This window comes from Seriola aureovittata, chromosome 3 (genome assembly GCF_021018895.1).
Source record: "Seriola aureovittata isolate HTS-2021-v1 ecotype China chromosome 3, ASM2101889v1, whole genome shotgun sequence".
In the NCBI taxonomy this organism is placed as follows: domain Eukaryota; kingdom Metazoa; phylum Chordata; class Actinopteri; order Carangiformes; family Carangidae; genus Seriola; species Seriola aureovittata.
The window spans coordinates 29,988,271-30,003,839 of NC_079366.1; the positions used below are offsets into that span (position 1 = coordinate 29,988,271).

Consider the following 15,569-nt stretch of genomic DNA (forward strand, 5'->3'; position numbering starts at 1 on the left):
CGCACCTCTGTCACACCTCTGTCGCACATCTGTCACACCTCTGTCGCACCTCTGTCGCACCTCTGTCGCACCTCTGTCGCACCTCTGTCGCACCTCTGTCGCACATCTGTCGCACATCTGTCACACATCTGTTACACCTCTGTCACACATCTGTCACATCTGTCGCACCTCTGTCGCACATCTGTCGCACATGTTACACCTCTGTCACACATCTGTCGCACCTCTGTCACACATCTGTCGCACATGTTACACCTGTCACACATCTGTCACACCTCTGTCACACATCTGTCGCACCTGTCACACATCTGTCACACCTCTGTCGAACCTCTGTCACACATCTGTCGCACCTCTGTCGCACATCTGACACGCGTCTGTCGCACATCTGTTACACCTCTGTCACACCTGTCACACATCTGTCGCACATGTTACACCTCTGTCACATCTGTCGCACCTCTGTCGCACCTCTGTCGCACCTCTGTCACACATCTGTCGCACATGTTACACCTGTCACACATCTGTCGCACCTCTGTCACACATCTGTCACAGATCTGTCACACCTCTGTCGCACCTCTGTCACACATCTGTCGCACATGTTACACCTGTCACACATCTGTCGCACCTCTGTCACACATCTGTCGCACCTGTCACACATCTGTCACACCTCCGTCACACATCTGTCGCACCTGTCACACATATGTCACACCTCTGTCGCACCTCTGTCGCACCTCTGTCGCACCTCTGTCACACATCTGTCGCACCTCTGTCGCACATCTGACACGCGTCTGTCGCACATCTGTTACACCTCTGTCACACATCTGTCGCACATGTTACACCTCTGTCGCACCTCTGTCACACATCTGTCGCACATGTTACACCTCTGTCGCACCTCTGTCACACATCTGTCGCACATGTTACACCTGTCACACATCTGTCGCACCTCTGTCACACATCTGTCGCACCTCTGTCACACATCTGTCGCACCTGTCACACATCTGTCACACCTCTGTCGCACCTCTGTCACACATCTGTCGCACCTCTGTCGCACATCTGACACGCGTCTGTCGCACATCTGTTACACCTCTGTCACACCTCTGTCACACATGTTACACCTCTGTCACATCTGTCGCACCTCTGTCGCACCTCTGTCACACATCTGTCGCACATGTTACACCTGTCACACATCTGTCGCACCTCTGTCACACATCTGTCACAGATCTGTCACACCTCTGTCGCACCTCTGTCACACATCTGTCGCACATGTTACACCTGTCACACATCTGTCGCACCTCTGTCACACATCTGTCGCACCTGTCACACATCTGTCACACCTCTGTCACACATCTGTCGCACCTGTCACACATCTGTCACACCTCTGTCGCACCTCTGTCACACATCTGTCGCACCTCTGTCGCACATCTGACACGCGTCTGTCGCACATCTGTTACACCTCTGTCACACCTCTGTCACACCTCTGTCACACATCTGTCGCACATGTTACACCTCTGTCACCTCTGTCGCACCTCTGTCGCACCTCTGTCACACATCTGTCGCACATGTTACACCTGTCACACATCTGTCGCACCTCTGTCACACATCTGTCGCACCTCTGTCACACATCTGTCGCACATCTGTCACACATCTGTCACACATCTGTCACAGATCTGTCACAGATCTGTCGCACCTCTGTCGCACCTCTGTCACAAATCATCTGTCACCTCACCTGTTGAAACAAGTCTTACATTTCAGTGCTTTCACAGGTCTCATCCACTCATGAATATAAATCCAGGGGCAGAGTTAAACTTGAACTGATCGGTTTGGTAATTGATTAATTGACTGACTGAAAAATGTCTCCAATAACGAATCGATTATCAAAATAGTTGCCGATTAATTTTCAAAGAAAAAAAGGAGTCTCTAATGTTTTCTCTGTTTAATTATAAACTGAATCTTTGGACTTCGACTGGTGGTCGGACAAAACAATAAATCTGAAGACGTCGCCGTGGAAACTGGGAGAAACATTTCTCACGTTTTCTGACATTTTGTAAATAAAACGATTAATCGATAATGAAAACAGATGTTTGTTTGTTGCTCCAGCTCTTCCTTGATTTTCCTCTAATTTATCATTAAACAAATTTGTTGTTCCCCCCCCCAGGGTAAAGATGAGGTGTACGACCGGATGCTGCTGGATTACTTCTTGTCCTATCACCAGTTCATCCACCTGCTGTGTCGCGTCGCCATCAACTGTGAAAAGTTCACAGACACACTCGTCAAACTAAGTATGAACCGTGTGTGTGTGTGTGTGTGCGTGCGTGCGTGTGTGACAATTTAAATTAGCATCAGCAGTTGGTTTTAGCAACTGTAGAAAAGGAGATGTATAGGAACATGATCAATAAGAGAAATAAATCAGGTGATAAATAAACTCTGTAGAAGATATTTATCATGTATATATCTGTGTACATGATATCACACATATGAACTTCCTCCTCTCCGTCAGGTGTGTTGATCGCGTATGAGGGACTTCCTCTTCACCTCGCTCTCTTCCCCAAACTGTGGACGGAGCTCTGTCAGTCACAGGTCAGTCACTTTATTCTGGTTTGACTGGTTTCCCAGTTTAACCTCCCCGGTGGAGGGAGACTGATGTTGTGTCGTAGCCGGACTCGGCAGGAACTGACTCGCCGCTGTCGCTGCTCTTTCAGTCTGTTCTGGCGAAGACGTGCGTGAAGCTGCTGTGCGAGGATCCGGCGTTCAGCGAGTACATCAAGTGCATCCTGATGGACGAGCGCATGTTCCTCAACAACAACGTGGCGTACTCCTTCCTCACCTGCTTCCTGCACAAGGTACATGTCACATTATTATTATTATTATTATTATTATTATTACTATTATTACTATTATTACGCCGTCTGTAGAAATACATGAACACCGCTGCTAATACCACATTTTTACTGTTATTACATTGTTATTATAATTATCAATATCATGACTATCTATTATTATTGTATACAATCAACTTTTATTAGATCATGAGCACAGACACATACACACACATCTCATATACTCTTTGTCTTCTGTGTCACTTTCTGTTTGACTCTTCGTGTTTTTTCACCAATTAAAAAAAAAACAAAAACAAAACATGATTTTCACAGTTTATATTTTATATTTATCCATATTTTTGATTTAGATTTTCCTCAGTTTTCATCTTTCATCATTTATTCTGTTGAAAATCCTGTTTCCATAAATCGAAACAGGCCGGATCGTTGCAGAATTGTTTTTTAAAGTCATTTAAATTATATATATTTATAGATTTTTAAGACTTTAGCGTCTTTAAATTGCCATAAAATGAATGTGAATTAAAATCCAGATTTGATTTGATGTCGTGCAGGTGCAGGTTCTGTCCGGGCCCAGCTGCTCCAACCTGATCGGTGTGTTGGTGACGAACCTGCTGAGTGAACAGAGCAGCCTGCAGCCTGAACTGGCAGCTCACCGCCTGGAGCTCAGCAAGACCAGCGGGCTGCTCAACGCCGTACGAGACGCACACACACGCACACACACACACACACACACACACACACACACACACACACACACACACACACACACACACACACACACACAGTCTCGTCTTCTCCAGTTGTCCTCACTCCTGTCTCGTCTCCGTGTCTCTCTCCCCTTCAGGACCTGAGGGCGCTGGTGTTGCTGCTGTCCGTCCAGCCGCCTCAGGCCGTTGACCCCGCCCTCTGCCCCGCCCTGCAGGAGCTGCTTGGCCGCTGTCGTGTTTGTGTCCAGCAGCGCAGCGCTCTGGAGCTGGAGGCCAAGGACCACAAGGCCAAAGGTACAACACACACAAACACACACACACACACACACACACACACACACACACACACTAGATGGTAACGAGGCCTCAGCTCAAAAACATTCAGGAGGCTCTTAATTACTTTCATCCTTCATCTAATGCATTGTGGGAAAATTTTACACCCAGCATCTTTACTTATCTTCCTCATCGCTTCACTAATTAATCCATAACGACACTTTAAGGAGCAGATTGGACGACAATGTAAAACACTTCCTGTTCCTGTTTTATTCGTAGAAGCTTTATTTATTTATTATTCACAGCTGTGTGGTTTCCTCACCTGCGGTGTGACATGATGACGTCAGCAGCTCCACAGCTGTATGAGCCGCCTCACCGCTGTGTCGTTCAGTGTATTTTACTGGTTGAATATTGAATGAAATGAAATGCTGATGTAAATATTCCTAAACACTTGGAAGAGCTCAGTGGCTGAGGAGGAGCATCAGGCTGAATGTTTGAGTTCAGGTAGACGGAGAAGTTACTCTGAAGCATTAGTGACTTCAGGCGGCCATGTTTGTTGACATAGGCCTTTTTTCACAATGTGGAGGAAAGTGATGAGAAAAAAACTTCCAGGATCTGCTGCTGTAACCAGATTAGCACCAAAATGTAATGAATTCTTACCTGGACACCCCCCCACCACCACCACCAAGTTTAGTGCAAATCAGTTCAGTAGTTTTGTGTGATCGTGGCAACAAACAAACAGGTAAAGTTATGATCTGTAGCTTCATGACTCATTTGTTTGTGTGTGTGTGTCAGCTGAGGATGAAGGAGCGACCCCGGTGAAGCGGCGGCGGGTGAGCAGTGATGACGACAGAGCTGGTGACACGGCGGCGCCGCTCTGCGTGGCCTCCACCTCCTCTTCTTCCTCCTCGTCATCCTCCTCCTCCGCTCTCCCGCCCTGCAGCGAGCCGAAGCCCGACCACCAGGAGGCGCTGACGCCCACCAGCACGTCGGACACAGAGACTCGAGACTCCTCCTCACTGATCGACCCGGGCACCGAGCAGGACCCGCCCTCTCCTGACCCCGCCCCCACCTCCTCTGGAAACCTGGACTCCTCCCCGAAGGAGGAGAAGATGGAGGCTTCTTCTTCGTCCTCCTCCTCGTTCTCCTCTTCCTCCTCCCTGCTGCAGGAAGCAGGGGAGGGTTTTGTTCAGGGGGAGGAGCCTGAGCCACCACGACATGTGGCGACAGGTGAGGAGGAGGATGCGGAGCAGCGGGAGGGGAGGAGGGGTGAGGCGATGTCTTGCTCCTCAGAGGAGGTGAAGGAGACGGGCTCTAAGACCAGCAGCAGCTCGGCCCCACCCCTTTCAGAGGACGCTGCCTTCCCATCAGGCCTCGGGCTAGTGGGGGAGGGGCCAGAGGGCTGCAGTGGCCACGCCCAATCCCCCCAGGTGTTCCCAAGCACCGGCCCCCCACCTGACATGCTGGACACGCTGTACAGGACGGTGGAAGCCACCATCGCCATAGTTACCAAACTGTCCGTTAAAGGCCCACCCTCGTCATGACATCATCAACTCACAGCCGCCATGAGATCTTTAACAAAAACTTTTTCCTTTTTTTTAAAAAATTTTTTTTTCTTTTTGAAAATCTGAATTCTGCTCAGAGGAAAAAACGTTTTCCTGTTTTTCAGTTTCTTCTTCTTCTGCTGTTTGTGCTGCTGTTCGTTGCCTTCTGCTGATGTTCAGTCGGTCGGTCTCTCCGGCCTCAGTGGCGCTCGCCGTGTCGTTTCGCTCTATTAAACTCTGACTCCACGCACAGCTGACCCCCCCCCCCCCCCCCCCCCCTGTTTGACAATAAAGAAGAAAAAACAGAAAAAGTCGTACAAGCTATAGCACATTTTTTTCAAAGGGCAAAAAAAAAAAAAAGAAAGTTTTTGTTATGTTCTTTTTTTGTGTGTGTGTGTGTGTTTTATACTGATTTGAATTTGTTTTGGAAAGTGATTTTATTTGAGGTTTGCTGTAACGGGGAAAGGTTTACAGAACTTTTGTCTCCTCTGTATGTAATTTAATTTTATTGCATTTTTACTGTGTATGAAAATGGTCGTCTCTGTGCCAGTTTTGTACTTTATGAACGAGGCAAAAGAAAGTTGCCTTGACTTTTCTGTGGTTTAATTATCCAGAAACGAAGTTTACCTGTAAATTAAGAGAACCACAAGAAACTTGATTCTGTAAAGAATCCTCTCTAGTCATTGCCTGAAGGTGTATATGAAAACTATATAAATATATATATAAATACCTTTATATATATATGAATATATAAAAGCGGTGCTTTATTTGACTGTGGTTGAAATAAAGCCCCCATGTTGGACCAGCTGGAGCTTTTATTTTCTTTACTGAAGTACATTCCATAATCTATTGTTTATTTTCGCTTCTTCTGCTGTGTTCTGATTCTCTTATGATTTTATTTTAATAGAGAATAAATTAATAAAAACAGTTTTAATATGAAGAATTATGAACTGAAACCCATGTGCAGCTGTGAGGTTTTTTTGACTGGACCGTAACAGCGGAGACAGCTCTGTAACTGCAAATGTCCCTGACTGACAGTCAGTCAGGGACATTTGCAGTTACAGACTTACTGACTGACTGACTGATCCTATTTCCACCACTGCTCAGCGGAGAGTCGAGCCGCTCTGGTTTACTGGCTGCTCGGGAACTGCAGGGAAGAAGAGGAGCACTTCCAGTACACTGAGCTTCGCCTCCATTACAACAAATAAACTACTTCAATTACATGTATCATTATTACTAAAGGCAGCAGAGGAATAAAACATAAGACACACAGAGCAGGAGAGAGGGAGGGAGAGAGAGAAGTCATCGGTAACGAGGCTTCGAGCTAACGACTGTGACCAACTCTACATATCAAACAGAGGGAGTTAGACAAGAAGACCTGCTTCTAATAAAAGTCTCTTATGTTCTGGAGGTGAAGTAAATAAAGACTACACTATTGTGGATCCAGACAGAGGCTGTGAGCTGTGTGACAGACTAATAAAGAGATGACGCGTGTTAAAGTGTGTGCCTAGGTTGGTCACCTGTGTGAATGAGTGCTTCGGGCTTAGTTTTTGTCCTGGCAGCACATGTTCGAGTCCGGCCTGCAGCCCTTTCCTGCATGTCATCCTCTTTCTCTCATTCTCTCCAATCTTCCTGTCTCTCTCTCACTATGACTGTAATAAAGGCAAAAGCCTGAAAAAAAAAAAAGTGTCTCTCCTAACTTTCTCTAACTGTTCATGAGTAAATCCGGCTGAAATCACAGCTCAGTCTTTGTCTTTCGTTTATGTGTTGGTGATTGTGTCAGACGACGTCACACTTATATAATCAGGATTTGATGAGAGGAGATTCAGACATAGACTAGAGTTAGACCTAGTCTTCTTTATGACATACTGTTCTAGGGCGTTCTTCGACCTTTTAATGCCGTATTTAACTGACTTTTATTTTATTTTATGCCTTGCAATACTATGACTTTTCTTTAAGTCTTTTGACATTTTAAACCTTATTATACTATGACGTTTTATGGCTTTCTATACTAGGACATTTTTTTAAATTTTATGCCTTGTTATACTATGACGTTTTATATCTTACTATACTATGACGTTTTTATGACTTTTTATGCCTTAGTATACTATGACGTTTTTATGACTTTTTATGCCTTTTTATACTATGACTTTTTATGCCTCACTATACTATGACGTTTTTATGACTTTTTATGCCTTAATATACTATGACTTTTTATGCCTTACTATTCTATGACATTTTTATGACGTTTTTATGCCTTACTATACTATGACTTTTTATGACTTTTTATGCCTTACTATACTATGACGTTTTTATGACGTTTTTATGCCTTACTATACTATGACTTTTTTATGACTTTTTATGCCTTACTATACTATGACTTTTTATGACTTTTTATGCCTTAGTATACTATGACGTTTTTATGACTTTTTATGCCTTTCTATACTATGACTTTTTATGCCTTCCTATACTATGACTTTTTATGCCTTACTATACTATGACGTTTTTATGACTTTTTATGCCTTACTATTCTATGACTTTTTATGCCTTACTATACTATGACGTTTTTATGACTTTTTATGCCTTACTATACTATGACGTTTTTATGACTTTTTATGCCTTACTATACTATGACTTTTTATGCCTTAATATACTATGACGTTTTTATGACTTTTTATGCCTTACTGTACTATGACGTTTTTATGACTTTTTATGCCTTCCTATACTATGACTTTTTTATGACTTTTTATGCCTTTCTATACTATGACTTTTTATGCCTTAATATACTATGACGTTTTTATGACTTTTTATGCCTTACTGTACTATGACGTTTTTATGACTTTTTATGCCTTCCTATACTATGACTTTTTTATGACTTTTTATGCCTTTCTATACTATGACTTTTTATGCCTCACTATTCTATGACTTTTTTATGACTTTTTATGCCTTACTATACTATGACTTTTTATGACTTTTTATGCCTTAATATACTATGACGTTTTTATGCCTTACTATACTATGACGTTTTTATGACTTTTTATGCCTCACTATACTATAACGTTTTTATGACTTTTTATGCCTTACTATACTATGACTTTTTATGCCTTACTATACTATGACGTTTTTATGACTTTTTATGCCTTAAATTACTATGACGTTTTTATGACTTTTTATGCCTTAGTATACTATGACTTTTTATGCCTTACTATACTATGACGTTTTTATGACTTTTCATGCCTTACTATTCTATGACTTTTTATGCCTTACTATACTATGACTTTTTATGCCTTACTATACTATGACGATTTTATGACTTTTTATGCCTTAAATTACTATGACGTTTTTATGACTTTTTATGCCTTAGTATACTATGACTTTTTATGCCTTACTATGCTATGACGTTTTCATGACGTTTTTATGCCTTACTATACTATGATGTTTTTATGACTTTTTATGCCTTTCTATACTATGACTTTTTATGCCTCACTATACTATGACGTTTTTATGACTTTTTATGCCTTACTATACTATGACGTTTTTATGACTTTTTATGCCTTTCTATACTATGACTTTTTATGCCTCACTATACTATGACGTTTTTATGACTTTTTATGATTTACTATTCTGACTTTTTTATGACTTTTTATGCCTTAGTATACTATGACTTTTTATGCCTTAGTATACTATGACTTTTTATGCCTTACTATACTATGACGTTTTTATGACTTTTTATGCCTTTCTATACTATGACTTTTTATGCCTTACTATACTATGACGATTTTATGACTTTTTATGCCTTAAATTACTATGACGTTTTTATGACTTTTTATGCCTTTCTATACTATGACTTTTTATGCCTTACTATACTATGACGATTTTATGACTTTTTATGCCTTAAATTACTATGACGTTTTTATGACTTTTTATGCCTTAGTATACTATGACTTTTTATGCCTTACTATACTATGACGTTTTTATGACGTTTTTATGCCTTACTATTCTATGACTTTTTATGCCTCACTATACTATGACGTTTTTATGACTTTTTATGATTTACTATTCTATGACGTTTTTATGACTTTTTATGCCTTACTATACTATGACGTTTTTATGACTTTTTATGCCTTACTATACTATGACTTTTTATGCCTTACTATACTATGACTTTTTATGCCTTACTATACTATGACTTTTTATGCCTTACTATACTAAGACTTTTTATGACTTTTTATGCCTTAATATACTATGACGTTTTTATGCCTTACTATACTAAGACTTTTTATGACTTTTTATGCCTTAATATACTATGACGTTTTTATGCCTTACTATACTATGACGTTTTTATGACTTTTTATGATTTACTATTCTATGACTTTTTTATGACTTTTTATGCCTTACTATACTATGACTTTTTATGCCTTACTATTCTATGACTTTTTATACCTTACTATACTATGACGTTTTTATGACATTTTTATGCCTTACTATACTATGACGTTTTTATGACGTTTTTATGCCTTACTATACTATGACTTTTTATGCCTTACTATACTATGACTTTTTATGACTTTTTATGCCTTAATATACTATGACGTTTTTATGCCTTACTATACTATGACGTTTTTATGACTTTTTATGCCTCACTATACTATGACGTTTTTATGACTTTTTATGCCTTTCTATACTATGACTTTTTATGCCTTACTATACTATGACGATTTTATGACTTTTTATGCCTTAAATTACTATGACGTTTTTATGACTTTTTATGCCTTAGTATACTATGACTTTTTATGCCTTACTATACTATGACGTTTTTATGACGTTTTTATGCCTTACTATTCTATGACTTTTTATGCCTTACTATTCTATGACTTTTTATGCCTCACTATACTATGACGTTTTTTATGACTTTTTATGATTTACTATTCTATGACGTTTTTATGACTTTTTATGCCTTACTATACTATGACTTTTTATGACTTTTTATGCCTTACTATACTATGACGTTTTTATGACTTTTTATGCCTCAATATACTATGACGTTTTTATGACTTTTTATGCCTTACTATACTATGACTTTTTATGCCTTACTATACTATGACTTTTTATGCCTTACTATACTATGACTTTTTATGCCTTACTATACTAAGACTTTTTATGACTTTTTATGCCTTAATATACTATGACGTTTTTATGCCTTACTATACTAAGACTTTTTATGACTTTTTATGCCTTAATATACTATGACGTTTTTATGCCTTACTATACTATGACGTTTTTATGACTTTTTATGATTTACTATTCTATGACTTTTTTATGACTTTTTATGCCTTACTATACTATGACTTTTTATGCCTTACTATTCTATGACTTTTTATACCTTACTATACTATGACGTTTTTATGACATTTTTATGCCTTACTATACTATGATGTTTTTATGCCTTACTATACTATGACTTTTTATGCCTTACTATACTATGACTTTTTATGACTTTTTATGCCTTAATATACTATGACGTTTTTATGCCTTACTACACTATGACGTTTTTATGACTTTTTATGCCTCACTATACTATGACGTTTTTATGACTTTTTATGCCTTACTATACTATGACTTTTTATGCCTTACTATACTATGACGATTTTATGACTATTTATGCCTTAAATTACTATGACGTTTTTATGACTTTTTATGCCTTAGTATACTATGACTTTTTATGCCTTACTATACTATGACGTTTTTATGACTTTTTATGCCTTACTATACTTTGACTTTTTATGCCTTACTATACTATGACGTTTTTATGACGTTTTTATGCCTTACTATTCTATGACTTTTTATGCCTTACTATTCTATGACTTTTTATGCCTCACTATACTATGACGTTTTTATGACTTTTTATGATTTACTATTCTATGACTTTTTTATGACTTTTTATGCCTTACTATACTATGACTTTTTATGACTTTTTATGCCTTACTATACTATGACGTTTTTATGACATTTTTATGCCTTACTATACTATGACGTTTTTATGACGTTTTTATGCCTTACTATACTATGACTTTTTATGCCTTACTATACTATGACTTTTTATGCCTTACTATACTATGACTTTTTATGCCTTACTATACTAAGACTTTTTATGACTTTTTATGCCTTAATATACTATGACGTTTTTATGCCTTACTATACTAAGACTTTTTATGACTTTTTATGCCTTAATATACTATGACGTTTTTATGCCTTACTATACTATGACGTTTTTATGACTTTTTATGATTTACTATTCTATGACTTTTTTATGACTTTTTATGCCTTACTATACTATGACTTTTTATGCCTTACTATTCTGACTTTTTATACCTTACTATACTATGACGTTTTTATGACATTTTTATGCCTTACTATACTATGATGTTTTTATGCCTTACTATACTATGACTTTTTATGCCTTACTATACTATGACTTTTTATGACTTTTTTATGCCTAATATACTATGACGTTTTTATGCCTTACTACACTATGACGTTTTTATGACTTTTTATGCCTCACTATACTATGACGTTTTTATGACTTTTTATGCCTTACTATACTATGACTTTTTATGCCTTACTATACTATGACGATTTTATGACTATTTATGCCTTAAATTACTATGACGTTTTTATGACTTTTTTATGCCTTAGTATACTATGACTTTTTATGCCTTACTATACTATGACGTTTTTATGACTTTTTATGCCTTACTATACTTTGACTTTTTATGCCTTACTATACTATGACGTTTTTATGACGTTTTTATGCCTTACTATTCTATGACTTTTTATGCCTTACTATACTATGACTTTTTATGCCTCACTATACTATGACGTTTTTATGACTTTTTTATGCCTTATTATACTATGACTTTTTATGCCTTACTATACTATGACGTTTTTATGACTTTTTATGCCTTAATATACTATGACGTTTTTATGACTTTTTATGCCTTACTATACTATGACTTTTTATGCCTTACTATACTATGACGTTTTTATGACTTTTTATGCCTTAATATACTATGACGTTTTTATGACTTTTTATGCCTCACTATACTATGACGTTTTTATGACTTTTTATACCTTACTATACTATGACGTTTTTATGACATTTTTATGCCTTACTATACTATGATGTTTTTATGCCTTACTATACTATGACTTTTTATGACTTTTTATGCCTTAATATACTATGACGTTTTTATGCCTTACTACACTATGACGTTTTTATGACTTTTTATGCCTTACTATACTATGACTTTTTTATGACTTTTTATGCCTTACTATACTATGACTTTTTATGCCTTACTATACTATGACGTTTTTATGACTTTTTATGCCTTAATATACTATGACGTTTTTATGACTTTTTATGCCTTAATATACTATGACGTTTTTATGACTTTTTATGCCTTACTATACTATGACTTTTTATGCCTTACTATACTATGACGTTTTTATGACTTTTTATGCCTTACTATACTATGACTTTTTATGACTTTTTATGACTTTTTATGCCTTAATATACTATGACGTTTTTATGACTTTTTATGCCTTACTATACTATGACGTTTTTATGACTTTTTATGCCTCACTATACTATGACGTTTTTATGACTTTTTATGCCTTACTATACTATGACTTTTTATGCCTTACTATACTATGACTTTTTATGACTTTTTATGCCTTAATATACTATGATGTTTTTATGCCTTACTATACTATGACTTTTTATGCCTTACTATACTATGACTTTTTTATGACTTTTTATGCCTTTCTATACTATGACTTTTTATGCCTCACTATACTATGACGTTTTTATGACTTTTTATGATTTACTATTCTATGACTTTTTTATGACTTTTTATGCCTTACTATACTATGACTTTTTATGCCTTACTATTCTATGACTTTTTATATGCCTTACTATACTATGAGGTTTTTATGACGTTTTTATGCCTTACTATACTATGATGTTTTTATGCCTTACTATACTATGACTTTTTATGCCTTACTATACTATGACTTTTTATGACTTTTTATGCCTTACTATACTATGACGTTTTTATGCCTTACTACACTATGACGTTTTTATGACTTTTTATGCCTTACTACACTATGACGTTTTTATGACTTTTTATGCCTCACTATACTATGACGTTTTTATGACTTTTTATGCCTTACTATACTATGACTTTTTATGCCTTACTATACTATGACGATTTTATGACTATTTATGTCTTAAATTACTATGACGTTTTTATGACTTTTTATGCCTTAGTATACTATGACTTTTTATGCCTTACTATACTATGACGTTTTTATGACTTTTTATGCCTTACTATACTTTGACTTTTTATGCCTTACTATACTATGACTTTTTATGCCTCACTATACTATGACGTTTTTTCTGACTTTTTATGCCTTATTATACTATGACTTTTTATGCCTTACTATACTATGACGTTTTTATGACTTTTTATGCCTTAATATACTATGACGTTTTTATGACTTTTTATGCCTTACTATACTATGACTTTTTATGCCTTACTATACTATGACGTTTTTATGACTTTTTATGCCTTAATATACTATGACGTTTTTATGACTTTTTATGCCTCACTATACTATGACGTTTTTATGACTTTTTATGCCTTACTATACTATGACTTTTTATGCCTTACTATACTATGACGTTTTTATGACTTTTTATGCCTTAATATACTATGACGTTTTTATGACTTTTTATGCCTTAATATACTATGACGTTTTTATGACTTTTTATGCCTTACTATACTATGACTTTTTATGCCTTACTATACTATGACGTTTTTATGACTTTTTATGCCTTACTATACTATGACTTTTTATGCCTTACTATACTATGACTTTTTATGACTTTTTATGCCTTACTATACTATGACGTTTTTATGACTTTTTATGCCTCACTATACTATGACGTTTTTATGACTTTTTATGCCTTACTATACTATGACTTTTTATGCCTTACTATACTATGACTTTTTATGACTTTTTATGCCTTAATATACTATGATGTTTTTATGCCTTACTATACTATGACTTTTTATGCCTTACTATACTAAGACTTTTTATGACTTTTTATGCCTTAATATACTATGACGTTTTTATGCCTTACTATACTATGACGTTTTTATGACTTTTTATGATTTACTATTCTATGACTTTTTATGACTTTTTATGCCTTACTATACTATGAATTTTTATGCCTTACTATTCTATGACTTTTTACACCTTACTATACTATGACGTTTTTATGACATTTTTATGCCTTACTATACTATGATGTTTTTATGCCTTACTATACTATGACTTTTTATGCCTTACTATACTATGACTTTTTATGACTTTTTATGCCTTAATATACTATGACGTTTTTATGCCTTACTACACTATGACGTTTTTATGACTTTTTATGCCTTACTACACTATGACGTTTTTATGACTTTTTATGCCTCACTATACTATGACGTTTTTATGACTTTTTATGCCTTACTATACTATGACTTTTTATGCCTTACTATACTATGACGATTTTATGACTATTTATGCCTTAAATTACTATGACGTTTTTATGACTTTTTATGCCTTACTATACTATGATGTTTTTATGCCTTACTATACTATGACTTTTTATGCCTTACTATACTATGACTTTTTATGACTTTTTATGCCTTAATATACTATGACGTTTTTATGCCTTACTACACTATGACGTTTTTATGACTTTTTATGCCTTACTACACTATGACGTTTTTATGACTTTTTATGCCTCACTATACTATGACGTTTTTATGACTTTTTATGCCTTACTATACTATGACTTTTTATGCCTTACTATACTATGACGATTTTATGACTATTTATGCCTTAAATTACTATGACGTTTTTATGACTTTTTATGCCTTAGTATACTATGACTTTTTATGCCTTACTATACTATGACGTTTTTATGACTTTTTATGCCTTACTATACTATGACGTTTTTATGACTTTTTATGCCTTACTATACTTTGACTTTTTATGCCTTACTATACTATGACGTTTTTATGACGTTTTTATGCCTTACTATTCTATGACTTTTTATGCCTTACTATACTATGACTTTTTATGCCTCACTATACTATGAC

At 36.3% G+C, this 15,569-nt stretch overlaps 1 protein-coding gene across 4 annotated transcripts in view; it reads left to right on the forward strand.

Moving 5' to 3' along the window:
• usp34 (ubiquitin specific peptidase 34) overlaps window positions 1-6,163 on the forward strand; it is a 60,918-nt gene extending 54,755 nt beyond the window's left edge. For all 4 annotated transcript variants that reach the window (XM_056371400.1, XM_056371401.1, XM_056371402.1 and 1 more), the window contains exons 73-78: window positions 2,150-2,273; window positions 2,492-2,571; window positions 2,694-2,834; window positions 3,380-3,520; window positions 3,673-3,829; window positions 4,604-6,163. In XM_056371400.1, coding sequence (XP_056227375.1) covers window positions 2,150-2,273; window positions 2,492-2,571; window positions 2,694-2,834; window positions 3,380-3,520; window positions 3,673-3,829; window positions 4,604-5,352 — 1,392 coding nt within the window. In that variant the 3' untranslated portion in view covers window positions 5,353-6,163. The remainder of the gene's footprint in view (window positions 1-2,149; window positions 2,274-2,491; window positions 2,572-2,693; window positions 2,835-3,379; window positions 3,521-3,672; window positions 3,830-4,603) is intronic.
• The last annotated feature ends 9,406 nt before the right edge of the window (window positions 6,164-15,569 follow it).